The sequence below is a fragment of the Synchiropus splendidus genome, chromosome 14 (assembly GCF_027744825.2).
Source record: "Synchiropus splendidus isolate RoL2022-P1 chromosome 14, RoL_Sspl_1.0, whole genome shotgun sequence".
Lineage (NCBI taxonomy): Eukaryota > Metazoa > Chordata > Actinopteri > Syngnathiformes > Callionymidae > Synchiropus > Synchiropus splendidus.
In genome coordinates this window covers 21,629,077-21,653,856 of record NC_071347.1, presented here as the reverse complement: position 1 = coordinate 21,653,856, position 24,780 = coordinate 21,629,077, and the positions used below count along the sequence as shown (strand labels likewise).

Genomic DNA, 24,780 nt, shown 5'->3' with positions numbered 1-24,780 from the left:
AGTTGCCAGTGGTTTCCCCTCAAAATCGCATAATATGGTGAGAATTAATTCAATATAGAACAATATCAGCAGTGATGAAGTCCAGAGCTCTAAGAAGATAGAAATGAAACTACAGTGAGACGTGGGTGGTGCACTGGGCTAAAGGACTGTGCTAGTGTTGGCTGAGAATATTCACCTTCTTATTCTTTGTGACGAAATGCCGGCTGCCACAGCCAACTTCCTCAGTTCCACTGGTCCTCGACTGTTTGTATCTCACATTATGTCTGTCAATCTGCTGTCGATGATTTTTGTTACGCATCTACAGACAATGGCTGTTAAACTAATGCAGGAGAACATTATATCACTCAAGCTAGGTTGCTACATTTACATGCAAATCCTTGTTGAAGGAGCTTGAGAAGTCTGTCTCACTGTTGTTTAACATGACTGATCTGCACAGCGAACTGAAGATCCACTTCTCCAAGTGGAACACAGATCAGGTGTGCGACTGGATGGAGGACCTGGGACTGGGACAGTACAACATGATGGCTCGCAACTGGGTCACCAGTGGTCAGACCCTCATATCGGCCAGCTCCCTGGATCTGGAGAAGGTATGGACGCACACACACGCTCACACGTCAGTAGATGTTCCAGCTGTCACGTCAGTTTTGTCGGGACTCTGTCTCACTGCACTTTAGTGCTGCTTGTCTCGGCTCTTCACCGCAGCTTTCGCTTCGCCGTCATCAGCTAATTCCACCTTCTGATGCTCCTCATCGCTGAGGTTTTCAGGAGCGTTGTGAGACGCTCCACATGGTCTCCTCTGACCTGGACCTGCTTCTCACACTTGAGAAACCTCAATGTCTGACTCTAAATAAAACATATCAGTTGTGCTGGAATAAAGTCCTCCTCTCTGCTGGAGTGTGTGACAGTTGAACTCCTGATCTGTTGCCAGGAAATGGCCCTGAAGAATCCACTGCACAGGAAGAAGCTGCAGTTGGCTGTTAAGAATCTGAGCAGCAAACAGCGGGAGAGGTCTGCAGAGCTGGACTACGTCTGGGTCACTCGTGAGTGCTGAACACACATGTCATGTTTTTATGTTTTCAATGGCTTTCATGCTTCCCCAGCCTCTCACCATCCTAAACAAATTGCTAACCTTAACCAGGATTCTGAACCAAACTGAAACTGAGTTGTAATGATGCAGTTATTTTCAAGTTTTAAGCCTCACATGTGGGCTCCGTCAAAAGGTCCCCACAAAGTGGTGTGTTTCCGAGAGTTGGTCCCCATATGTGCAGCTATACATGTTGACACACGCGCCTCCGCACCATGTGACCCCCTCTCCCCTCCACCCAGGCTGGCTGGACGACATCGGTCTGCCCCAGTACAAAGACCAGTTCAACGAGGGACGAGTGGACGGGCAGATGCTGCAGTACCTCACCGTGGTGAGTCTCCACCGGCTCCAGTAGAACCTCAGCTCTTGTCCTCTCCTGACCCATGTCTTCTGTGCGTCTCAGAACGACTTGTTGTTCCTGAAAGTCACGAGCCAGCTGCACCACCTCAGCATCAAGTGCGCCATCCATGTCCTCCACGTCAACAAGTTCAACCCCAACTGCCTCAAACGGCGACCCGGCACCGAGGTACCGCCCGAGTCTCAGCAGTGACTCGACTGTTGCACTGTTTTATAACTTCAGGTCTGATGTTTTGAAATGAAAACAAAGCATTTCATGTTGTTTTTTAAAAATTATAGTTTCAGTTATTATTTATTTTCAGCTGTGGTTTTTAAGATTTATGTTTTATTTTTTTTCACGCTATTATATTTGGTTTCTGTGTTGGGTTTTCAACTTCTAAATTTCAGTGTTATTTTACTTTTTTTTAAGTATTTTCTATGTAATCTTTCTCACACTTATTCTACTTTCAAACATTCCATTTTAAATTTTAAATTTGTCATTTTATTATTATGAATTTTTCTTCATATCATTTTAAGTAATTATTTACATCTGAGTTTTGAACAGAAAAACAAATGGAAAATATACATTCATACATTCATTCATTTTTATTCGCCGTCTATTTTATAGTTTTTATCTCAGTGTGTCATTCTGAGACAGATATGAGACATCTATAAACCTGGATGTGTTTTAGTCATTCTGCTGTGCTGTGTGTCCAGAGCCAGTTCAGTGCCAGCGAGGTGGTCCAGTGGTCCAACCACCGGGTCATGGAGTGGCTCCGATCAGTGGACCTGGCGGAATACGCTCCCAACCTGAGGGGCAGCGGCGTCCACGGAGGCCTGGTGGTGAGTGGGGAGCTGTCACTGGACACCGGCCACAGCCTCTGACCCCACGACCTCTGACCGCAGATGCTGGAGCCTCGCTTCAACTCGGAGACTCTGGCCATGCTGCTCAACATCCCGCCTCAGAAGACGCTGCTGCGCCGGCACCTGGCCACCAACTTCAGCAGCCTGGTGGGCGCTCAGGCCCAGCAGGAGAAGAGAGAGTACACAGAGGCCTCCGGCTACCTGCCGCTCAACATCACCGCTAAAGTCAAGGTGAGAACACGCAGAGATCAGGGCAGGAACGATGGAGTCGGGGCTCTAAAGACGTGCAGGGATTAGTGGCGCAGTTGGATAATCCACCTTCATTTGAATGTTTGAGGTTTAAAAAGTCCCACATTCACGGTGCTTCTGTAAGAGAAACAAATGTAAATGTCGGTGGCTTCAGTGAGAGCTAAAATAATCCTCAGCACTCGACATCAGAGCCGGAGAGTCACGTTTATAACACTTCACATCAGCTAGACTTCAGGTGAGTAAATATTTGTCAGCGTTTAATAGAAAATATTTTTTTAAATACAGTAAACCATGTGCTATTGTAATTTAGAATATTTATTATTTATAATCTGTACAAATGATATCATCAATATGTGTAGAATCAATTATAAAAAAATAAAAGTAATTATTCCGATAACAAAAAAATATTAAATATGATCCCAATAAATAAAATCCTGATTATTGTCATCAAAATAAAAGCATATCACCATCATTTATAAACAGAAATCTTATTTGAAATGTATAATTTATAAATGAAAACGCATTTCCAGTAGTTCATAGGGGGTGTGTATTTTTACCTCAGGAATTTGAATGTGTCAAAATAATGGAACAAGAAAGGTCGATATAAAAAAAACAAACACATTTTAAATGTGAGTCTGTGCAAATGTAAATAGCTTTACCTTGTTTTTAAGTGAAAACTAAATTGGAAAAGAGTACAATAAATAATCAAGTACCGGTGGACAGTTTAAGTAACATTTCTACCTTCACATGAGGGCCACGTCGATGCAGGGAGAGGGCCACATGTGGCCCCGGTGGCTGTTTGTCTGTGTTCTGATGTGAGAATGACAATCCTAGCAGAGAATTAAAACATCGTCTTGTTCCACCTTTGAACATTTAAATGCGCAGCTTTTATCGCCCTCACCTGCAGGGGGAACAGGTTCCACTGGAGCACCGAGAGCTTGGTTGCCGTGGCAACACTGAAAACAAAGTGTTGTTGAGCTAAAGACAGTCACATGAGTTGTGTTTTAACTGGTTTGACCCTCGCTCCTCTTTGTGTTGGAAGTTGTGTATGTGTGGTGCTGTTGTCGTCCACCAGGGGGCTCCCTGGTGCAGGGAGCAGTATTTATGGAGTACCGAGGTAACAGGAAGTGAGTCTCTGTGACTTCGGGTTGTTGTGTGACGCTGACTCTGTCGTCATGTTGGATCTGTGTAATCACGTCTTTCCTTCCGTTGCAGCCGAAGAAGTTGGCCTTCTCCAACCTGACACACCTGAGGCGGCGCCGCTCCGACGAGCCCGCGGACTACGTGTGCCCCATCGAGTCGCCGCCAGGTCAGACGGCCCCGACTGGCGCGCAGATGCGTCCGCTCACTGGCTACTGCGGCCTGAGTCCCATCCTGGACCGGGAGGGCGGCTACTGCAGGGAGGGGGCGCCGGACGGCTCGGACGTCTCGCCATGACTGAACACATCACAGCAATAACGTCGGCGCCGCAGACCAAATACGTCACACATTCCCTCCAGCCAATCACTGCTCTGGTGCTTGTTGCCCCGCCCCCTCCAGGTCGCCCCCTGGTGCCTTACACACCTCGATCAACACACACACACTTGAACTGTGCCATGATGCCGCCGACCGCCATGTTCTGGACTTCCTGTGACATCACTTCCTGGTATTAACTGCTCTAACATTAGTGACGTGTGTGTGTCTAGTGTTTCCTGTCACATGACCAGATGAACTTATATTTATAAATGTGCGAGTAATTTAATATTTAAGTGGTTGGATGGCGGCGACGGAGAGTGTTTTTGTACGCAACTGCAATAACAATATTTTTTTATATGAGGTGTAGTTTGTAGCAGAAATAAAGATCCAGCTCTTCCTGTCTCCAGCACTCCGGTTTCCTCCCACTTGACTGAAGATTGTTGCCAAGGAAACAGAGCGTCAACAACACGACCTCTGGCTCAAACATGTTTTACATATTTACACATGATTCGAAGGCTAGTCATGACTGAGACGAATGGATGAATGGCAGAGGACAGACGTGTGAGGGTGGAATGGATGAATCCGGACTGGATGAATGACTGAATGATGTATGTGGTTGATGATATTAACAAGTGAAAGATGAATGGATGCATTGATGGAATACATTTTTGAACGGACCTATTTAATGAGCGAATGAACTGAGGGTGAACTGGTGAATATGTTCAAAATTCAAGGTGGCAGTGTTGAATGGGAGCCAGAATAATAGGTTGTTGATAAAGTCAAACTACATGAGCGGTGTGAGGATGATGAACGTGTTCATAGAAGCTGGTTTGATGAAAGGGTGAATGGTTGGATGTGTTAAACAGATGGACTGATGTTTTGGTCGATATTGGAAGGGACAATCGAGAGGATGTCAGGTGAGTGAATGGATGAATAGATCAATGAACGCGAGTCGCCCTGAACAAAATTCAAGCATGTGTTGAGCCGTGTGTCTGAGGTGCAGGTGTGAACAGGTGAGCTAATGTGTTATTTGGAAACCCATTATCTCCTGAACAAACGTCCTCGTTCCCTCTGTGTTTACGCTGACGCTCTTTTCCCAGCGAGGATCCAAACAGGAGTTTTATTTTTGTCGTCTGTGTTGTCTTTGCGCGTCTCCGAGCCAGCTTTCTGGTCAGAACGTCTCCTTCTCCCGAACAACGTGACCTCAGCTGCTCGTCAGTTGCTGCTGCTGTTTACCCATCAAACCCTTCGGGCTCTCAAACTGCCTCTCCCGGTTGAGGACGGCTCACTTGTTGACTTAACTGAAGGTGGAGAGACCACACCCAAGTTAAAACCCTCCGAAACCAAACCCTTTTTTTCCCAAAGTTGGGTCCAGCAGCGTCACACTTCACAGCCGAGCTGCTTCTGAGGACTGACGGTGGGCTTCACGCTTGGCTCCTGGTGAGTACCTGCTCTCTTTAGTCCGGACCAAATGAATCCTGAGCTCCCGCTTCAATGCTTTTATCTGGACCGTGAAGTGAATTTTAAGATTCAAAACTCTGAATGAACAAGTTGAATGAGTTTGAGCTCACAAACTTAGGCTAGCGAGACGACGTGCAGCCAAAGATCGGGATTCAATAACTTTGATCGTCTAGATCTAGAAGATGAACCTTTAAAGACCTTCTTCACTTTAGTGACGTCCAGAACAACAGCTGCTTCACCTCAGCCCCACCCACGGACCCCCCTCTCCGATCTCCTCCCCCTCTGGCGACGGTGCTACCATGGGACAGCCAGGAAGCAAACCCCGGAAAGAATCTCCGCTCTTCTCCAGCTTGAAGGGGAACCTCTACAACCGGCCCCCCAACGACCATATCCCGGCCAAACCCAGCATCTTCGCCACCCTCCGGAAGCCCCCCGTGGCCAAGCCCAACGACTTCATCCCCCTCTTCAACGATTGCATCTTCGCCGCCTCCACCAGGACTCAGGAGTACCTGCTCTTCAAAGACCCCGAGGACAAGTTCCGGCCCAGCCCGGACGCCCTGACCCAGGTGGGTGGAGTGTTCTGGTTTCATGAATGAGGCTCATGGAAGTGAAGGGTGAATCTGACTTGATGGTCGGTGAATGGACTGAAGGAGGAGGTGTGGATGGGTGGAAGGATAAAGGAGGTGCTGGATCTGTTCGATGAATGATGGACAGATGAATGAGTGAACATGTTGATGTGAGATCTAGATGAATGTTAGGCCTGCAGTGGTCAGTGCCCGTGTCATGTGATCCAAGATGGCCGCCTGGTGCAGAAACCTCCTCCCCTGCAGGAGGTGGTCGTAATAAAGTGGTCACCTCTTCCATAGATCTTCCTGATGACCTACATCACCCAGAGCATGAACCTGCACATGACCGACACCTTCAACTGCACCGCCATGACCCCTGAGCAGCGCATCCTCCTGGGCGCCGACTGGGTGTGGGCCATGTTGGACAAGCCCACCAAGAACCCCAAGATCCAGATCGCCGCGCAGGTCCTCCACCTGCCCGAGCGCGAGGTGGAGGAGGAGGGCGGCGCCGCCCCAGAGGCCTGCAGCGAGACCCTGCAGATGGCCCAGCAGGAGAGCAGCAACAAGACCTGCTACGAGAAGCTGGTGGACTTCTGCACCTCCATCGGGAAGGACTGCTACGCCCTCTTCCTCTTCTTCGGGAGGAAGAACGACAAGGGCAACATCTACGGCGTCCTGAGCAACAACTTTGACGCCGCCATCGGGAAGTGCAACAACATCGACCGGGCCTTTATCGAGAACTTCTTCAAAGGCTCCAGGTACCTGCACACACCGTCCGGCATGATGCAGGCCATCGTCACCAAGAAGGAGGGCGACTCGCTGACGCTCATGATCAAGTTCAGCTAAGAGGGTCGGTGGAGGTCAACTGCAGTCGCCCGCCTTTGTAGTGATGCGAACAAGCCGGTGGGGGTGTCGGCCATGTTTGTGAGCCTGGTCCCGGGACCCCTCTCCTCCTTCTCCTGCTGTCCACTTGTTCTCAGATGACTCCACCCCTCTCAGGTGGCCTCATGTCTTCCAGCGTCGCTGCACCGCGTTTTCCTCATCTTCAGATTTTGTTTCCCCGAAAGGCTTCTCTGTTTTCTGCTTGACTTTGTGAACAAGTGGTGGTGCTGTTTGGGCGCCATGTTGGCGAGGTCGTGGCTCATGTGTGTGTGAGGGTCAGGGTTACAGCTACGCCATTGTCGTCGTCCGTTCTTCCTATCGGCACTCTGAGGGCGCTGCTGCATTCCAGTTTCCTCGCAACTGGAAATGATGCCACTGCCGAGTTCAGAAAAGAAGACGTCCATGAAAGCAACTTGTTGACAAACAAACCACCTGCAGGATGAAGAGCAGGGTCACATTTGTTTGGCTTATTTCATTCATTCAAAACGTCCACTTCCTGTTTACATTCAGGGAGGCCATCTTGGATTGCATTTTCGGGGTGGTGAGAATCCTCCAATCCTCGATGCTTTCCGACTGGGAAATCCTACATCGGGTGATGTCACCAGTGGGGGTGAGGAGGTAACTGGGAAGGAACACGCCAATAGTCGAGCTAGCCACCGTGTTGCATAGCGAGGGTAGCAATGCTAAAATGTGAGCCATGTCCTAGTACCTTTGATCAGCTGGTTATGTGGAAAAAAAAACACTCTTTTATGACCAAAATATGTCGCGGTTGGAGCGTGTCTCATCTACAAGGTGCACACGAACCTGATCACCTTCACACGCTGAGTCACGTTTGGCGCCGCTCTTCTGTCAGAACCATCCCAAACACCTGAAACAACAGCAGGAAGTGTCTCCGCTCTGCGCAGCTTTGCATCCCAGGCTTGTTTGCATCATTACAAAGTCAAATTCTAACGCATGTAAATGGAAGCTGGTGAAGGTTTTGCACGTCCCTCTGAGGCGCCCTGGAGAAAAGCTCCGCTCCCAGGAAGAAGGGATGAATCGGCACGGACGGACCCGAGAACGTGCGTGTGGTTACAGCCGTCGCGCTGCTGCATGACAGAGTTCATATATAAAGTGTTATGTAAGAGGATGTATTTAGTTTGACTTGTCATGTTGAAAACAGCCGAGTCTCGTTTGCTTGAGTTTCTGAGTAAAACAATAAACCTTTTCAGAAAACAAACCGGTTTGTGCTGGATAATCTGAGGTCATAAATTCACACAACGTCCTCTGTTGAAGCAATGGTGGATAAAAACTTAAAGTCACTGCTGTCTACGACTACAAGCCTCTCACTTCCGCCCACGCTGTGACGTCTTTTCTCAATATTATCGCCTTAAATGTACAAGTTGTGCAATGAGCGCCATCGGACAGTAGATGGCAGTAGATTGAAGTTGCTTCTGTAACACGCGCACGGAAGACGGGAAGAAGAAGCCAGTAGCAGGAGCCGCTGTGGATGAATGACGATGCCAAAACGCAGGTAAATGAATATTACGTCACCACAGTTGCTCAGAACTTTGTTTGTTACCGTGATTTTCTAGTACGTTGTGTTTTTAGAAAGTCCGGTTTTCCGGCTCGTGCGGGTTTTTAATCGCCCGTGCGTGACCAGCCGAGTACCGGAAGTAGTATGAATGTATGGCGAACACCATTACAGGTCCGTGAAGCTGAAGATAACGTCAAAGTTCGCTCAAAAGTGTCATTGAAATACAGATACACTCGGCCTTACAGTGGTGGAGGAAGTGGCGCGTGACGTTATTCTTATTTTTTGGTGCCAAAATTCAGTCATGAACACGCCCATACAATATAATATACAGTATATGTGGGTGGACGATATTAGATTCAGAGACATATAAATGAAAATGACAATAATGAATAAAAAATTAAACAAAAAATGACAAAACATACAATTGGATGTAAAATAAAATACACATATTAACACTGGTGGGTAAAATAATTTAAATAAAGGTTTTAAATTGAGAGCAAACAGTTAATGGAATTGAAAGATTGTTGTGTTTCAATATAGCGCTTTCGAGTGTTGTCACGAAGTGAACAGGTGGATTTTGTCAGCTTTGTGATGGAGCGTAGTTGTAGTTCCCTTTTGTACGTGTGTTTTTCATGTTGCAGGGAAGGTGTGTTGCTCCATGGTGTGTGACTGTATTACACGTACTTGTGGGTCTGAGTGTAGACAAGTGTGTTTGTGTGTGGGAATGACTGCCGATGTTTGTTTAGGGAAGCGTGTGCTCGAGTGTGTGTGACTGAACATGTTTGTGTTGTATTTGAGTCGTGTGTGCATATAAACTTTAGTGGCGTTAGCGTGTGTGTTTGTTTGGGGAAGTGTGGTGCAGTGTGTGTGTAATTACGACCCGATTCTTCTTAAAAGGTTCAACACATTTATTCTAATAACAGATGAGGTCAAAGTTCGTCTTTCACAGCGTGCGCCGCGGCGCGCTCGCAGGTGCACGCTGCAGTGTGGTCCCGGGGCTGCGGCACCTCCTCCATGTCGGGGTGTCTCAGAGGTGGTCCGCTCTGGCGCTGCGCGTACGTGAGCAGAACTTTGAGGTAGTAACAGTAGAGTCTGCTGGGCTGCAGCAGCTCTCGGGCCAGCTCCTGACCTGCCCGGGCCACTTGCCGGGCCGCCGTGTCGTTCGCCCTGGCCCAGCGGATCTTCCCCAGCAGGTCAGACAGGTCCCTCTGGACGGGCAGGAAGTGAGAGTGGGGTCGCAGGTGCGTGTAGAAGTGTTCGTAGTACGGCGAGTCCTGCTTCAGCACCAGGCTGTTGCCCAGCATCAGGTAGGGGAAGCGGTACGCAGCCACCGTGCCGTCCACATTCACCTGGTACTTGAACTGAGGAGAGTGCATGTCACACACAGACCTCTGCTGAACGCCAGGGGATCAGGATGTTGCTGGTCTGACCTTGAAGAAGTCGAAGAAGCCCACCAGCGGGGCCTTGCCCACCTCCTTCTCCCGGTCTCTGAAGAAGAACCAGCCTGTGATGCCGGCGTCCAGCAGGTCCGGGTGGCTCTGGGACAGAGTGGCCAGACGGAGGCGCTCCTCGCGACTATCCCGGCCTCGGAAGAAGGCCCGGCCCGTTTTGTTCTCCCACTGAGGACCTGAGAGTCAAGACCAGGACGGAGCCTTCAGCGTGAAACACTCCAGGAAGGAAGGTGTTCTGGAGAAAAACGGACGAACCCGTGTGCCCCTGGACGGACAGCAGGTCATTGGTCACGCCCCTCATGGCCTCCAGTGTGGAGTGGGTGACCTCGTACGTGGGCAAGACGATGTCCCGGGTCTCCGTGGAACCGCACCAGGACAAGACCGGAACAGGACCCGCGTCGGCTCTCCGGCTCTCCAGCGGCCAGTCGCCCACGTTGATGTAGAACTCCAGGTCTGGAAGCTTCACCTGCAGGCGACAAGTCACGGGTCACTTCCTGTGGTCGCCGTGCCGCCATATAAGGCCCTCAAAATGTTATGAGAGTCATGTGACCCAGTGACGTATGTTTCTGAAGATAAACTTTTGGTAGATAATATAAGATACACATTATTATATATATATAGTACAGTTTTTTCTAATTTTCTTGGCAGCAAACTTTATTTATGATTGTTGACTTTCGAAGTATTTTAAAATACATAAAAAAAACAAAATACAAGTTTTCTTTAATAAAAAGATTCAACTTTTGGGAGTTATCAATATAATTTTTTACCTATATTTATTTTAGGCCTTATTAATCTACTTATTTTTAACTGCCATCTATTTTCTCTGTGTAGCGGTTTATTATTTCTATGTCGCTGGTGAACAACCTCTAGTCAGTGACCCTCAGTTCTCTTCTCAACAAACTCCTGTCTCCGTCCTCAAGTCCGTATCTAACTGGACCAGCATCGTTTCTCACCAACATCTAGTTATTATTGTGTTTGCGGCTACAGCCACTAGGGGGCTCCAGACACCGTGGTCTGAGCGAGAGCTGCTGGTGCTAACCCAGGCAGCAGCCCATGAGCCTCAGGTTGACCTTCACCTTGCGGGTCAGGGACAGCAGCATCTCGTCGGAGAACATCTTGAAGTCGGTGTACTTCCCCAGCGTCCGGCGGAACAGCCGGTTGTCCAGGAGCGTGTAGTGGATGAGGCCACCTCTGTTGGAGAACCTGCCAGGAACTTCTTCTCTCAGACGCTCCAGGTCCACGGAGGGAAAGGACCTGAAGTCCTCCTGCACCTGAGGCTCCTGGGCCGGACACTGCATGAGCCGCTGCCAGGCGGAGGCGTCCGGTTCTGGGCAGTCGCAGTACTCGTGGTAGACCGGACCTGATGATGGTGAAGGAGGAAGACCGTGAGAAGAGCATCCACCTGACCGGGACAGACTCCCCTGCTGGGGCTCACCTGCCAGAAGGTACGGGGACCCAGCCACCGGAGAGTCCTGGTGAAGCACCTCCACCCTGAGGCCGGCCCGCGCCGACCCGTACAGTCGGTACCTCACCAGGAAGGAGCCGTCTCCTCGGTCCAGAGGCGCCGGGACGTGGATCCGCACGTGCTTCTGCTCCATGGAGGTGATCTTCACTCTGAAAGAGTCTTTCCCTGGGAAACACGTGGATGTATGTCGGATCTACTCGGCCAGAACTTCTGTCATGCATTTTACTGCCAAACGTCTTCTTCATGAGCTTAATAATTATTTAATTTTTTAAACTTTTTTTGGCCTGTCGATTTCTGTATTTTGCGATTTGTTTTCCTACTTTTCACAGCTAAATTTTGTCTAAAAAAATAGTTCAAAAAATAAATTTACAGAGAATGTGATGTGTGCTCATGTGCAGCGCGTGCACTTGAGCAACCGCGCAGTCGGAGGTTCGGGCGGTTCGTACCCGGAGACACGGTCCAGTTGGCTCCTCGCTCGTCGACCGCCTGGATGTAGAAGTATCGGACCGGCAGAACCAGGTCCGGCTGCAGCCCGGGGCCCCACAGCAGACACCTCTCCGGACTCACTCGCTCGCATGCGCACGGCAGCAGGCGGAAGCCCACGACAGCAGCCAAAACTAGACACAAGCGACGAGAGAAGTGGCGGAACCGAGCCATGTTTCCTGGAGCACGGCTCAAGTTGATGCTCCAACTTTTCAATCTACGCCATGATGGACCGGGACACGCCCATTGTGCTCTGACGGCTTCAGGGGCAGTCGGAAATGTGAGCCTCGTAAGACTTCAGCGACTGAAAACACAACCGAGACAGGATACTTTGACTCCCTATACTTTAATGGTCTACTTGTACTAAAGTATACGTTATAAAATCCCTACATGCAATATAGTAGCGTATTTCAAGTATGTTATTATGGTCATCTGAAGCCTTCTGTGCAAAGGATCACGGGAGTGGGTGTTTGATGGAAGACCTCTGTTGTTATTGTTCAGATTTTTTATTAATATCGCCCCGATGGTGTTTGATTCTCTGTTAAACCGCTTGGATCGGAACTGTGGATGAGTTCTTTTTTGAACAACTTATTTTTCCTGAGTCACCACCAGTGTGGTCTGTGTAGCGTGTGTGTGTGGCGGGGACTCGGTCTCGTCGCTGGACGTAACTTCCGACGCGAAATGTAAACACAACACAACATGAGTGATTCACGGGAAGTGTCTCCTTGTACTCAGTGCATAGACCGAGATACACTTGTTTACTTGAAACTAGACCTTGGTAAACAAACAGTGTTCCCATTTAATTCTATGCAGCATGAAATTATTCGTGGTGAAGCGGGAGATTTACCGATCGATCTACGTTCCCTCCCTCACCTCCCTCACCGGATACAAGCGGCTGAGATGAGTTTCCTCCGCAGGGTGGCTGGGCGCTCCCTTAGAGATAGGGTGAGGAGTTGGGTCATCCGGGAGGAGCTCGGGGTGGAGCCGCTGCTCCTCCACATCAGGAGGAACCAGCTGAGGTGGCTCGGGCATCTGATCCGGATGCCCCCTGGACGCCTCCCTGGGGAGGTGTTCCGGGCATGTCCTACCGGGAGGAGACCCCGGGGAAGACCCAGGACTCACCGGAGAGATGATGTCTCCGGTCTGGCCTGGGAACGCCTCGGGATCCCCCGGGAGGAGCTGGAGGAGGTTTATGAGGATCTGGAAGTTTGGGCTTCCTTGCTCCGAATGCTGCCTCCGCGACCCGACCCCGGATAAGCAGCAAAAGAAGGTGAAGGTGAAGCATGAAATTATTATAGTTTCTGGTAAACTGTAGTATACTGACAACATATATGCAATTGTACTGAATAAAATGAACTTCAAGTGTACTACCTTTTTGAGGCAAAAATATGGCACTATAAAAAATATCAAAACATTGAAAAAAATGAAACGACTAACTTATTGAAATACATTTTAAAAAGTAAGTCGTTGCTTTGTTTTATAGTCTTAGTTGCAATACTTAGCTATGTACAAACATACAAAACAATAGCTTGTGCCTATACATTTCTTTTTGTTTACAGGAAACCATTTGGTTACTTTGTTAAAACTTGAAAATGTGCGATGAGGTGGTTGAAACTAAAAGTCAGATGAGCCGGATGCACTTCCTGTCTGTGGGTTAGTTATTATCATTATCATAGCATCAGCAAGTTTCAGCGTCATAGAGACTGAAGCGGGTGAGAAGTGTTGTTGGACGTTATCAAAGAACTGGACACTCGAGGCTTTGCAGTTCTCTCCCCGTCTTTACTTCCTTCAGCACTGGAGACCAACGCATCTGCTTGTTAAAACTCTAGAAAAGGTACAAAAACCATTCAGAATACAACACCAGGAGAATATCTGGCTCCACCTGTGGCCCACACACGCCTGAGCTCTGGCCACACTTTGGTTTGAGACACTTTGGAACATTGACAGTAAACAAAAAAAAGGCACGTGAAAGAAACCGTCCTGAATCCAACAAGAAAAGTGCAAGTCAGCGAGTCTCTGCGCGACTGGAGAGCAGCTCCAGGTTCTCCACGGCATTAAAGTGACACAGCTCCGGAGGAGGCAGTGAGAGACTTCATCTGGACTGGAGTCGCTCTGGATATCGAGCTAGAAAAAAAGGCTCTGATCCGGCACACGGAGCCTCTGTTTCATTCATGAGTGAAAAAACAAAAAACACACCCCAAAAACCCTCTAGTTTTAAGTTAATAAAAATATTAAAATAATTTGTTTTGAAAGAAGTGATGATTATTATTAAATTTCAAAGTCAAGAAATACGATTTGATAAAAGAAGTTTACACACATTCAGGTGTTTTGACGTGCGTTTGTCAAACTTTGTAAACTTTAGTTCCACTTGTGTTCTGGCGCTGTCATGAAACATTTTTGGACTCAGCCGACTTCTGGCCACAAGTGGAACGCACTGTTTTTTACAATATAAATTCTGGTATGAAGCTTTATTTAAAGTTTTTTATTTAAGATTATTTTAGGGGATTCGGATTAAAACATTTCCTCTCATCAGAGAGAAATCCTTTTGAGCTAGTGCAGTGACTGATGATGGCCACTTGAGGGCGCCACAGCAAGAGATTGGCCCCGTCCTGAAGAAGGTGATTCTGACACCTGGTGTTTTTGGTTCCCTCCTGCTGCTCGGTCCTGAGTTGAATCTACTCTCTCACTGCGTCGATTCTCTTAAAATCAGCAGCGACCCGGAGTTGCATAGTTCACACACATCCCACCCCAAAACCTGCTGAAAATCATTATATAAAACACAGAAGCGTAAAAAAAAATCATCATCAACCTGATGGACTCGAGGTTCTCAGGAGCTGCCGACGCAGAAGAGCTGGAATTGAACCCACAACGTTGAGCTGCAGAACAAGTGCTTCATCCTGAACCATGAGAATCTAGACGCAACAATACCTCCATCATTAAACTTGAAATCTAAGAAAGTTTTGAACTCGTCCAATTTGAACCGATTAAAAACATCATTTTAGACGATGAAAATATCATAAACCCTTTTTGACTTGGTTTAATTCTGCTGTGTTTGTTTCTTATTTATGAAATTGTCAATTGAAATCCTGCAGTCTTTCGAACGTCTTTGCTGAAAAATTACGTATCATTTAGAAGAGATTCCTCTAGTTTTTTGGAAGCTGGATGTGAATTAAAAATGCCAGTTTGACGGCAGCAGAATCGCCACCACCCTGGAGTGAGACTCCGGGCCGGTCCTCACTAGGATCGGACCAGCTTGAAGCCCTGACCCATGTCCAGAACAGCGGGAGGAAACAGGCGGAGCTTGAGTCTGCGCAGGCAGCGCAGGCAGGCGCTGCAGAGCCACAGCAGGTTGAGGCCGCCGCACCACTGCGCCATCCACACCACCGGGTAGGTGGCCCGGGGGAAATAGGTGCTCCAGTGGTTCGTGACATCACTTCCTGTGGGCAGGCGGAGCGTGTAGTCGCCCCAGTTGGCCGAGACGCCGTAGGCGGCGGAGATGGCGCGGCCCATCCTCGACCACTGGACGGCGCTGTTGGGGTCGCAGTTGTAGTCCACCCACTGAGCCACGAAGTCTCCCAGCTGCGGCCGCTCTGAGAGCTCGGCGTCTCGCGGCACGGCCAGCTCGGCGCCCTGCACGGCCACAAACACGTCCTCCACGCTCCTCACCTGCTTCACCCACGGAAGAGCGTGCTCGCAGTCCAGCACCAGGATGAGGCGCGAGGAGAAGCCGCCGTTCTTCTCCCGCCACCAGTCCACCAGCTGCTCCAGATGCAGGGTGTCGCCCCCTGCAGGCCAGGGCGGAGAAAGACGTCATGAAGGCAGACAGAAGCACCAGCCCAGTCGGCCCCCGCCCCCGTACCTGCCAGCGCCCACTCTCCGGACTGGTGAGTGTGTCCGCTGTAGAAGATGACGTAGGTGTCGTGTCGGGGGCCGTCGGCCGTCCGCAGCGCCAGGAAGGACTTGACCTTGGCCTGCAGGGCGGCCAGCGTCACGCCGCTCGTGGAGTAGTCGCAGCCGAAGTTCTCGATCAGGTGGTGAGCGAAGAAGCGCTGGATGTGGCTCAGCATGGACGTGGAGCGTCGGTTCAGCTCCTGGACCTGGTCTGGGGGCAGCAGCACCGGCTGACCGTCGGCGCTGGAGGGGGCCACAGGCACCATGGTGAGGATCTGAGCCAGGAGCCAGAGGAGCAGACTCTCACCTGCAGTAGTTGGTGGGGATGACCACGGCGTAGCCCACACAGGTGCCTCCCAGACTGGCGCCCAGCTCACGGAAGAGACCGTGGAACAAAGACTCCATGGGGAGCACCAGCAGGAACGTGCTGACGAAGCTGCTGCTCCCAACGTGCTGGAGGTCAGAAGTGACAGAGCACGCTCAGTCCGAGTTCTGGAGGAGGCGGTTTGGGTTGGCACCAGTACCTGCCACGACACAGCCGCCACCGTCACCGTGGACACCAGCGTGAAGACCAGCAGACGCTCTGAGATCAGGCAGAAGAGCCTCATCCCCTTGGACGCCATCACCCGGTCCAGCCCGATGACCCCTGGCCCCTGGGACCAGCACAGCCGCTGGCAGTGGCTCAGCTTGGTGTGGAAACCCCAGACGGTGATGATGAACACCACGTGGCTGATGGTCCAGAAGGTCACGCAGACGGCCCACAGGACGGACAGCCAGTGCTCCCTGAAGCGGGAGACAGCGTCCGCCGCCAGGAGCACGAAGACCAGTTCCGGGAGCAGCAGCGGCAGCAGGGAGAGCCGGCGCCACAGGCCTCGCTGGCGCAGGAAGGGCTGCCAGCGCTCGCTCACCGACAGCCCGCTGAAGTAGACGTCCAGCAGCGGGTCGCAGATGAGCAGGCCGAAGAAGCAGCCCAGGGCGAAGGGGTCCATCAGCTCCTGATACCAGAGGAAGAACTGGACGCTCAGGACCATGAAGAGCAGCAGGCTGGGAAGCGCCAGGAGCACCTTCATCCGCAGGGCCACCATGACGGTGCCCAGCGACAGCAGCAGAGCCATCACGCTCAGGTACTGTTGGTGCACCACGGTGGCGGCCGCCGCGAAGCCCGCCAGCTCCAGGCGCTCGGCGGCGGTGAGGAAGGCGGGTCGGTACCGGGTGCTGCCCAGGGTCCGCTCCAGCAGAGCCCACACCGTCCTCAGAGCCACGCCGGTCAGCAGCGTGTAGTTGGCGGCCAGCTGCGTCACGGTGACGCGCCCGTGACCGGGGAGCAGCGACAGCGCCCCCAACAGGAAGCCGATGCACACGTGCAACAGGCTCGAGCTGAGCCGCTCCAGTTCGAAGTAGTAGTAAAGCACGCAGGCGAGCACGAGCACGACCACGGTCAGGACCAGGACCACGGGAAGCGCGGGCCCGGGGCTGTTGTCCCAGCGCGGGAAGAGTCCCAGAAACAGCCCGACCAGCAGGTTGACGCCGGACAGGTAGCCCAACCACCGCACCGGGGACCACTTGCTCACCTCCCCGTTCGCCTCCTCCAGCCGGGTCATGGCCGCGGAGAGACAGTGGCTCGAGCAGTAGCGCAGGACCCGTAACATTCTCCCGCTTCCCCAAACTCCCCAGAGCGAAAGTGGCGAGCCTAGCCGCAGTTAGCACCGGCCCGGACGCGCATTCTGGGGGGACGAGGCGTCGGTTTCTGGAAACAGCCTGGTTGTTAATCCCAACCGAAGCGACAGAGAAGCGGCTGCCGGGAGCGAGGAGGACGTCAGGTCCGAAGTTTGTCGCCTCAAAAGTTTGGAATCAACTCTCGGACGCCATGTTTTTTTTTCTGACTTGACGGAAACCCAGAAGGGCCGAACTTCGACATTCGCGTTTCGTGAACGCTCACAACACACACTATAAGCACCTACTTTACCCAACTTTAAATATTTATACATCTGTTTTTAATCCTACACTTATATTCCAACATAACCGCAATACCATCCATATCTATCCACTTACAGCTGCTTATCTGAGGTCAGGTCATGGTGGCAGCAACTGAAGTTGAGAGGCCCAGAGCTGCCGCTCCGCTGAAACCCTCAGCTCTTCTGAGTGTCCAGAGGCACCTTCCATGTCACAACGGACTGAAGCTAACGTATATTTTCAGACTTGAATTCCCTCAGCAGCGACTCGATTGTTCTGTCAACTCGACCAGAGAAAGAAAAGTCACACACCACTTATTTACATTCATTTATAAAAGAGAAACAACCGTTCTACAAGCACACGTTCAGACTATGAGCAGGAAAGAAACCACTGGAAGACAAAAGTGATCGGTTAGTATCTTCAGTATTCAAGGTGGAGAAGTGGGACAGGAAATTCAGGAACTTCCACGCAGCTTTGACATTTCGCTAAACTCTCGAGGAGGTGTTTGTATATCACTATATTAGTCAGAGGCTTCATAGCTCACTGGACAGAAAAACAAAATCACGTTTGGTTCCGGCACAAACTCGGGTGCGACCGTGGTCAGCAGGAGAATGTGCAGTAGTTCAACCTGACATGGAGAAATGGTGAAGGCACAGTTTCACTCATGGTGCCGGCGTATTACAACGCAGGACACACACATTTGGCCTGACGCACAGTTGAACCCCTCTCAGCTCTATTGCTTAAGTCTCTCGCCCTTTCCCCGGACAAAACTAGTGCAAATCTGTTCAGATACGCGTCGCTGGCAGGGGCTCGTGGGGAACTTGGGGTGTAAAACGCAACATTTCGTACGACACAGTAGAGAAACACTAGAGATGGATGTAAACAGAAGAAGCTGGGACACTTCAGTGGAACCAAATGTAATGTAAATATCTTTTACTCTTCTTTAAAATCCTCCCCAGTAATATAAAACATGTCACCACCTTCGACGATCGACTGACTATTACAATGAATATGAACTTTTAAATACTGTGGTGTGTTAAGGGCTCGAAACAAACATGGGATCAGCCTCGCAGCAAATACTCAGGAAGCAAAGTGTCTCCTCACACAATTTTGTTTTGAAATAAGATAAGTGAAAATGAGACTCAGATTTCACTATAAAATGGATTGTAGTTTTATATACTGTTTACAAGATATACTGCGAGATCAGGGAGAGATTTGTTTCTAAAGTCGTGGTTGATTTTGTTGCTCATTTTTTAGGTTTAACATGAGAGTTAGTTTCAAAAGGCCAGATGGAATTTCGATAGTTTTCTAGCAACATTGACCACCAGTGAGCTGCTCTGTGCTCAGCGCACGAGCGTAGTTGGTTACCAAGAAAAGCTGCGAGTGAGAAACGGTCCGTAAAAACTGCAGGATCCAGCCATGTTTGCTAGAGAAGCACGACAGAATCGTGCAGTGGTGAAGTTTGTTTCACTGGCCCAAAGTCAAAGGACATTAGTGTCGGAGCGAGGGGGTGAAATATTCACTAAATCTTGTGTCACACAAACGTACCGTCCTAATTCGAAGGTCTGTAAACCAGTTATAAAATTGTGCTGTTAGTCACAGACTCGGGGAGAAAGTACCTCAGAACACAACATGTCAACACGGCACGAGTCTAGTAATACTTGTTTAAAATGCTACAAATACCACGTTGTTCGAAAAGATTGGGAGGAAGATGTTTGTTGGCGGAGGAGCTCCCGCCGCTTCACGTTAGCTTATTCAAACTCCAGCGTCTACAAAAGCTGATAGGAAGATGGCAACCAAGCAGCGACGTCGCTTCCGAAATCCAGCCGCTCATCAAAATATACTTCCATCTGGGCGTGAAGGACATGAGAATATCTTCTACTGTGCAAACCGCGACGAGGAGAGGGAGAGGTGAGGCAGCAGGTCAGGTTTGGCAGCAGGAGCGCGGGGCTGGGGTTGGGGTGGGGTCTAGCTCTGGAGCAGGATCGGGTCCTCCAGCTCCTGAAAGCAGGGCAGCGAGCCGCTCTGGCTCTCTCCAGAATCCGAGTCGTACGGGGCGTCGGGGAGCTCGGTGAAGCCCCACGCCATCTGCTCGTCCTCGAACTCGGAGCGCGGCTGCGACTCCGCCTCGGTCAAGTCCTCCTCTTCGTTGGAGTTGAAGTCCTGAGGGATGTAGAGCATCTCCGGGTAGTTCCGGGAGACCAGGTCGCTGGTGGTGGTGAGGGAGACCTTCCTGAAGGCCAGCAGGTGCATGTGGGAGTACTTGACGTACTTGTAGCGCTTGAAGCCCAGCGACTCCACCGCCACGCGCCAGCTGCGCATCATGAGGGCGTGGCGGTTCTGGTGGGAGGAGTCGGGCGTGATGATGAGCAGCAGGCCGTGCAGCTGCAGCAGCTCGTGGGCCTTCTTGCAGCAGATCCAGCGCTGGTACGGGGAGGGGAAGTAGGAGAGGAGCAGGGAGAAGACCACCACGTGGAAGAGCTGGCCGGGCAGGGCGTCGATGGGGTTGTGCAGCTGCCGCAGGAAGGCCTCCACCGCGTCGCCCGCCAGCTGCAGCGGCCGCTGGAGCTGGAGGTTCAGGAAGTCGCACTTGTACACCGTCTGCAGTAGGGACGGGCGGTACGGACAAAAAAAGTTATTGTGATAAAAGTTGCAATTTTGGCAATAATCATCAGGATAAATCCATGTTCATTCTCTTCCATGTGTTGGACACGACAGTCTCTCTTGAAACTGTTTTATGATGGAACTCATTGGTGGAGTTTGTCTCCAACATCATAGTCTGTTGATGTCTCAATAGACCAGTGAACTCAGTGCAGAGATGAGAAACTCAATGTTTCAGGTCTCTGGTAGAAGCCGCTGGTGTCTGACAGGCTGCTCTGCCAGCTTTATTTAGGGGTTAAATGGAGCCGTCTGTCTGCTGTGTCTCATGTCTCTGAACAGTTGACTTGAACTATGGAGCAGTCTGGACACATGTCCTAGATGCTACTGAAGAAACATGAGAAATCATGTGAAGAAATGATCATGGAGTCAGATTCTATTCTCCAGAAACTGTCAGTCCTTTGTCTTGAGTGATGAAAAACCTTTCCACCATTCTCTCTCCTAAAATGCTTGTTTTCCATGGCCTTATTGAAGATGTCACTCAGACTTTGAGGCTTTAGAATTTGTTGATGGTCCCTAACTGATGGCGGCTCGTAGCATTAGCGCTGCCTGTGAGAGTGTGTCCGCGATCACTGAACCCTAATGTGGATGCGGAAGAGGACACTGCTGCCAATATCCAAGTGTTGTCACCTTGGCAGCAGGAGACCTGCATGTGTTGATGTGAACCGAGGCAGACGAGCGCATCAGAGAACCTACAAGGACCACTCCATCTAATAAAACAAACAGGGATCCAGAGACTCAGAGTTGTGATCATGATCAAAGGTTCCTTGGATTAAAAATCACTTTCAAACTACCATGGTGAACCAAAGTTCACCACACTCTCCACAACTGTCACACGCCGCGTCGCCAGAGCGCGGCGCCGTCACCGTCTCCTCATGTTAATAGAAACAGGTCCAATGCAGCGAGTGAGCCACGTGTTTATGGAATTTATTGTGAGATGCAGAATCGTGGAGATTGCGTTTGGCGGTACATCGTGTACGGTAAGTTATCGCCCATCCCTAGTCTGCAGGGAACAGGGCATCAGACTGGGCTCTGAACGGCTGGGGACGGTGAGGGGGGAGGGAGGGAGGGAGTGGAAACAAACGCACCTCCACTGCAGGCACTATGTCGATCCCCACGGTGAGGAACTCGTCGAACTTCAGAAACGGGTTGAAGCAGCTTCCCACGTCCAGCAGGCGCATCTTCCTGCCCTGGGCACTGCAACAGGTGGAGAGACAGCATTTACACGAGGACAACTAGGAGGCGCAAACCACAGACGTGGCAACGTTTAATGTTCGAGTCACAGTTTATCGAGTGATGAAAACTGACCCAGACATTTGCTCCACAGAGGTTTCCTACCTGAAGACGGAACCATGTGGCCGCACCCCAGGAGAGGACTCTGCTGGTCCTGCAGAGTAGGTGGCACTTTTTTCATCCTTCTCCAGCATCCGCTTCATCCCTCCATCCCAGAAATACTCCTGACAGACACTGAGGGCCGACACCAGGGAAGTGTTAGGGTCAATGTTGGCGGCATATACCGCGATCCAGAGTAGTCACATGGTTTCTCTGACCCGGGGTCTCTCGCTCAGCGCGATTCTAAAGTACCAACAGTGTTCCATTTATTAAACATCACAGCAGCTATTCACATGGAGTGAAACAACTCGGATAGAGCCGATAATAAACCTGTGGCACTACTTATACAAATGAACCTTGGTTGCTCTACTCCGAGTCTTTCGATGACTGAGCTCCACACAGCAAGCTTGTCTCTCATATGGACCCAGACCCAGACACACTTTCAGCTAACAATCCAATCGTTTTTGCTACTGCAGTATATCATAGTTAGCTATTAGCTGTAGGCATCATGAAACAGTGTTGCAGGGTTGATGAATTTTCAGAGGCCACTAGATGGCACTCTTGGTTTAGAAATGATGAGGGTTCATTGAATTCATTGTTCAAGTCGAAGCATATTACAGCAGACAGCGCCATCTAACCGTTGCTAGCTGTAGCTAGAGATTCACAATCAACCATCGACCTCCAACACCAGCTTCTGCCATCTTTTCACCTGGAAATGATCCAGTAAACATGAGCATCGGAGAAAGAAATAAAACTGATGAGGGACGGATCCAGTTTTGTTCCGAGCGCGCTCACCTGCGGCACCACTCGATGCGGCCCTCTCCCTCGCAGTTGAGCGACCAGTGGTTGTCGGCCAGGTTCTTCATGGCGAGGGCGTACTCACACAGCATCTGCTCGTCCTCCACGTGCTCGCGCCAGATCTTGTCGAAGTCACCCACTGCAGACCAGACGCAGGAGTTACCACGGGGCGACGCGACCTACTCGGCCACTTGGTGGACGCCAGAAGCAGGTCACTGACTCGTGAGCTCATGACCACGACACATCACACACTTGCAGGAATGACAGCAAAACAGAAGCAGCGTGACCACAGCGGTTCAGCGTCTGGCCCAGATCACGCTTTACTCATTAACCGCTCATGAGTTCTGCCAGCAGAACCACCTCTCCATAACAACACCCTTGTGGAGGAACAACGCTCGGCCATGACAGCAACTCATCGTGCGTCTACTGCTGATCCTGAACCAGCTGCCACACACGCAGTTCATTCAGCAATACTCAGTACATAATACCCATCTTTGTTCCAGTGACTCCAATTCCAAGTATCACTTTCTGCTCCTCACAATATTATTACAAAGAATGTTGCCGTCAGAGATTCCAGGAAAAAAGGAGAAGAGGCTCAAAGAGTCCCTGATCCTACCTCTCTGTTAGATCTGTGGTGTTTCTCATGACACTTTTGACACAGAAAGGGGTTGGAAGTTAAACCCCAGCCACAGTCCGAGCGACGCACGTCTGTGGGAACACAGACGAGTGTGACTCAGCATCAGCCTGTCGTGGCTCCGTCCACGTTTGAGGGTCCAAATGTGGCTTGTTTGGGACGCGAAAACACAAGGCCAAGCACAAAACCTGGAGACAAACACTGCTGCACAAGAGCAGCGAAAGGGGAAGTCGCCGAAGGAAGCTGTAAGCAAATGTTATTCTAAATCTAGACCAACTTTCACAGCACTTGTAGGTGGACAATGGGCTGCAATATTTACTCCAGGATGCCAAAGACTCACAACACTCACGTGTTAGTCTGCAAACAGACAACAAAGAATTCAAATGCAGCGAAAAAAGAACGTCTCAGACTCCGCCACACAGGAAACAGACTCGCTTTCCAGAGAGTTCTGTGTCAAAGTTCACCTGGGATTTTGGTCAACACAACTATATACTGCTTCACTAACACTCTTCGGTGTAAAAGCGAGTCCGAATTTGGAGTCATAACGGCGGAAGCACTTATAATCTCGAACTTTGACTTGTTGGCTCCAACTTCACTGACAGTGATTTCAGTCGCAGGAGGTGTAAAGGCCTCGATGACTGGACCGAGCCGCGACTAGTCTGCGGCTCCTCGGGTCCGGAGCAGACAGCTACCGCGGGGGCGGCTGGTTAGACACCGTTGCTTGACAAACCCGAGCGGTATGTGGCAGGGTTTCAGCGGTTTCCAGGCGCTGGCGGCGGAGAGGCCGTGATGGCTGCTGCTCACCTTCTCGGTACTTCCTGCGCAGTTTTCGGTGGACGCTCTTCACGACCCCCGACAGCTTCTCCTGCTCCCGCTTGCTCGTCGCCTCGCCCGGTACGGGCAGGTAGAACACTTCGCGGTGACCTTCCGCCTCCCCTCCCGCCTCGACGTGATCCCAGCCGGGCTCCATGGCACCGCAGAGCCGCCGACGCTACCTCCTCCGCCAGTCACTTCTGCTTTTTCAGCCTGTAGCGGCAGACGGACCGGCGAACTGGCGCACCGGCCAACAACACGCGAGGCGATTGGCCGAGGGGGCACACGTGCTGCAGAAGTGACAGCAGAGCGGCCAATCAGAGTCCAGCAACGTGCTGCCTCTGGTGCTTTCAACGCGACTCGGAAATATAACCGTAACACAGCAGACCCAAAAATGTATTAAAAATACTTATTTAAATTTCGATCTTTCGAAACCACTTACGGGGTACGAGAGGCACGATGTGAATGTTCAAGAGTTTTAAAGTCGAATTGTGAATTTATTTGACGTATTGTCGAAAATACGCAGTAGGTTCAGCTTCGTTTCCCGCGGTCACTCAATGCGTCACAGAATGAACAGGAGGAAGTGGCATAAATGTAAATATTCATCAGAGAGTGACGTCATCATAGACTTATTTGGGCCTGAACTCGCCATCGACATCAAAGTAGGATGTCGAGATAAAAAGACGTTTTCTGATTCTGAGCCGTATTATAACGTTAAATCGACAAACTGCACATGAGGAATAAAGACTCGTTCTTGACTGATTCACTTATTGTTTCAGTGGAGTCACGTGGTAGCTAGACGTGGGACACCCTGGAAAGCTCACCGGGGCTGCAGACCACAATGTTAAATGAAAACACTGATGCTCACCATAAGACGTGAACGGCTCAA

The 24,780-nt window shown here is 50.5% G+C and overlaps 5 protein-coding genes across 21 annotated transcripts in view; 2 read left to right on the top strand and 3 right to left on the bottom strand.

Annotated features, from left to right (window-relative positions):
• Positions 1–4,992, top strand: part of ppfibp2b (PPFIA binding protein 2b) — a 47,130-nt gene extending 42,138 nt beyond the window's left edge. For 7 of the 15 annotated variants that reach the window (XM_053885138.1, XM_053885137.1, XM_053885142.1 and 4 more), the window contains 7 exons: positions 437–587; positions 929–1,040; positions 1,327–1,415; positions 1,488–1,610; positions 2,138–2,263; positions 2,327–2,515; positions 3,749–4,989. In XM_053885138.1, coding sequence (XP_053741113.1) covers positions 437–587; positions 929–1,040; positions 1,327–1,415; positions 1,488–1,610; positions 2,138–2,263; positions 2,327–2,515; positions 3,749–3,970 — 1,012 coding nt within the window. In that variant the 3' untranslated portion in view covers positions 3,971–4,989. Of the gene's footprint in view, positions 1–436; positions 588–928; positions 1,041–1,326; positions 1,416–1,487; positions 1,611–2,137; positions 2,264–2,326; positions 2,516–3,748 lie in introns of all 15 variants that reach the window. The other 8 variants (XM_053885140.1, XM_053885139.1, XM_053885135.1 and 5 more) reach the window with 4 other exon arrangements.
• A 309-nt stretch (positions 4,993–5,301) lies between these two features.
• Positions 5,302–8,054, top strand: rep15 (RAB15 effector protein). 2 transcript variants are annotated; one of them, XM_053886202.1, is made up of 3 exons: positions 5,302–5,428; positions 5,662–6,015; positions 6,316–8,054. In XM_053886202.1, the coding sequence occupies exons 2-3, from the start codon at positions 5,749–5,751 to the stop codon at positions 6,859–6,861; spliced, it is 813 nt and encodes a 270-aa protein (XP_053742177.1). In that variant the 5' UTR covers positions 5,302–5,428; positions 5,662–5,748; the 3' UTR covers positions 6,862–8,054. The 2 variants fall into 2 exon arrangements, with proteins under 2 accessions (XP_053742177.1, XP_053742178.1); XM_053886203.1 differs by lacking the exon at positions 5,302–5,428 and having other exon boundaries at positions 5,593–6,015.
• A 1,262-nt stretch (positions 8,055–9,316) lies between these two features.
• poglut3 (protein O-glucosyltransferase 3) lies at positions 9,317–12,045 on the bottom strand. 2 transcript variants are annotated; one of them, XM_053885777.1, is made up of 6 exons: positions 11,776–12,045; positions 11,300–11,494; positions 10,941–11,224; positions 10,120–10,330; positions 9,844–10,040; positions 9,317–9,774 (listed from the first exon to the last, which is right to left on the bottom strand). In XM_053885777.1, exons 1-6 carry the CDS (start codon positions 11,984–11,986, stop codon positions 9,343–9,345), a joined length of 1,530 nt encoding a protein of 509 aa, XP_053741752.1. In that variant the 5' UTR covers positions 11,987–12,045; the 3' UTR covers positions 9,317–9,342. The 2 variants fall into 2 exon arrangements, with proteins under 2 accessions (XP_053741752.1, XP_053741754.1); XM_053885779.1 differs by having other exon boundaries at positions 9,886–10,040.
• Positions 12,046–13,587: 1,542 nt separating this feature from the next.
• On the bottom strand, positions 13,588–17,566 carry LOC128770801 (transmembrane protein 168-A-like). Its single transcript, XM_053885670.1, has 4 exons — positions 16,228–17,566; positions 16,011–16,156; positions 15,672–15,946; positions 13,588–15,597 (listed from the first exon to the last, which is right to left on the bottom strand). Exons 1-4 carry the CDS (start codon positions 17,350–17,352, stop codon positions 15,050–15,052), a joined length of 2,094 nt encoding a protein of 697 aa, XP_053741645.1. The 5' UTR covers positions 17,353–17,566; the 3' UTR covers positions 13,588–15,049.
• A 413-nt stretch (positions 17,567–17,979) lies between these two features.
• Positions 17,980–24,163, bottom strand: bmt2 (base methyltransferase of 25S rRNA 2 homolog). The gene is made up of 5 exons (XM_053886327.1): positions 23,883–24,163; positions 22,442–22,583; positions 21,653–21,781; positions 21,403–21,511; positions 17,980–20,257 (listed from the first exon to the last, which is right to left on the bottom strand). Exons 1-5 carry the CDS (start codon positions 24,046–24,048, stop codon positions 19,625–19,627), a joined length of 1,179 nt encoding a protein of 392 aa, XP_053742302.1. The 5' UTR covers positions 24,049–24,163; the 3' UTR covers positions 17,980–19,624.
• Between the last annotated feature and the right edge of the window lie 617 nt (positions 24,164–24,780).

Bases quoted from the DNA above. Each gene is read 5' to 3' on its own strand.
- LOC128770801 (XM_053885670.1), bottom strand. From the start codon at position 17,352: ATGTTACGGGTCCTGCGCTACTGCTCGAGCCACTGTCTCTCCGCGGCC. The intron at 16,157-16,227 runs GTACTGGTGCCA...TCTGACCTCCAG, and splicing joins TGGCGGCTGTGTCGTGGCAG to CACGTTGGGAGCAGCAGCTT. The intron at 15,947-16,010 runs GTGAGAGTCTGC...GGCCCCCTCCAG, and splicing joins ATCCCCACCAACTACTGCAG to CGCCGACGGTCAGCCGGTGC.
- poglut3 (XM_053885777.1), bottom strand. From the start codon at position 11,986: ATGGCTCGGTTCCGCCACTTCTCTCGTCGCTTGTGTCTAGTTTTGGCT. The intron at 11,225-11,299 runs GTGAGCCCCAGC...CACCATCATCAG, and splicing joins GTCCCCGTACCTTCTGGCAG to GTCCGGTCTACCACGAGTAC. The intron at 10,041-10,119 runs GTTCGTCCGTTT...CTTGACTCTCAG, and splicing joins GTCCGTCCAGGGGCACACGG to GTCCTCAGTGGGAGAACAAA.
- rep15 (XM_053886202.1), top strand. From the start codon at position 5,749: ATGGGACAGCCAGGAAGCAAACCCCGGAAAGAATCTCCGCTCTTCTCC. The intron at 6,016-6,315 runs GTGGGTGGAGTG...CCTCTTCCATAG, and splicing joins GCCCGGACGCCCTGACCCAG to ATCTTCCTGATGACCTACAT.
- bmt2 (XM_053886327.1), bottom strand. From the start codon at position 24,048: ATGGAGCCCGGCTGGGATCACGTCGAGGCGGGAGGGGAGGCGGAAGGT. The intron at 21,782-22,441 runs GTGAGCGCGCTC...GTCGGCCCTCAG, and splicing joins CGCATCGAGTGGTGCCGCAG to TGTCTGTCAGGAGTATTTCT. The intron at 21,512-21,652 runs GTAGGAAACCTC...CACCTGTTGCAG, and splicing joins CCACATGGTTCCGTCTTCAG to TGCCCAGGGCAGGAAGATGC.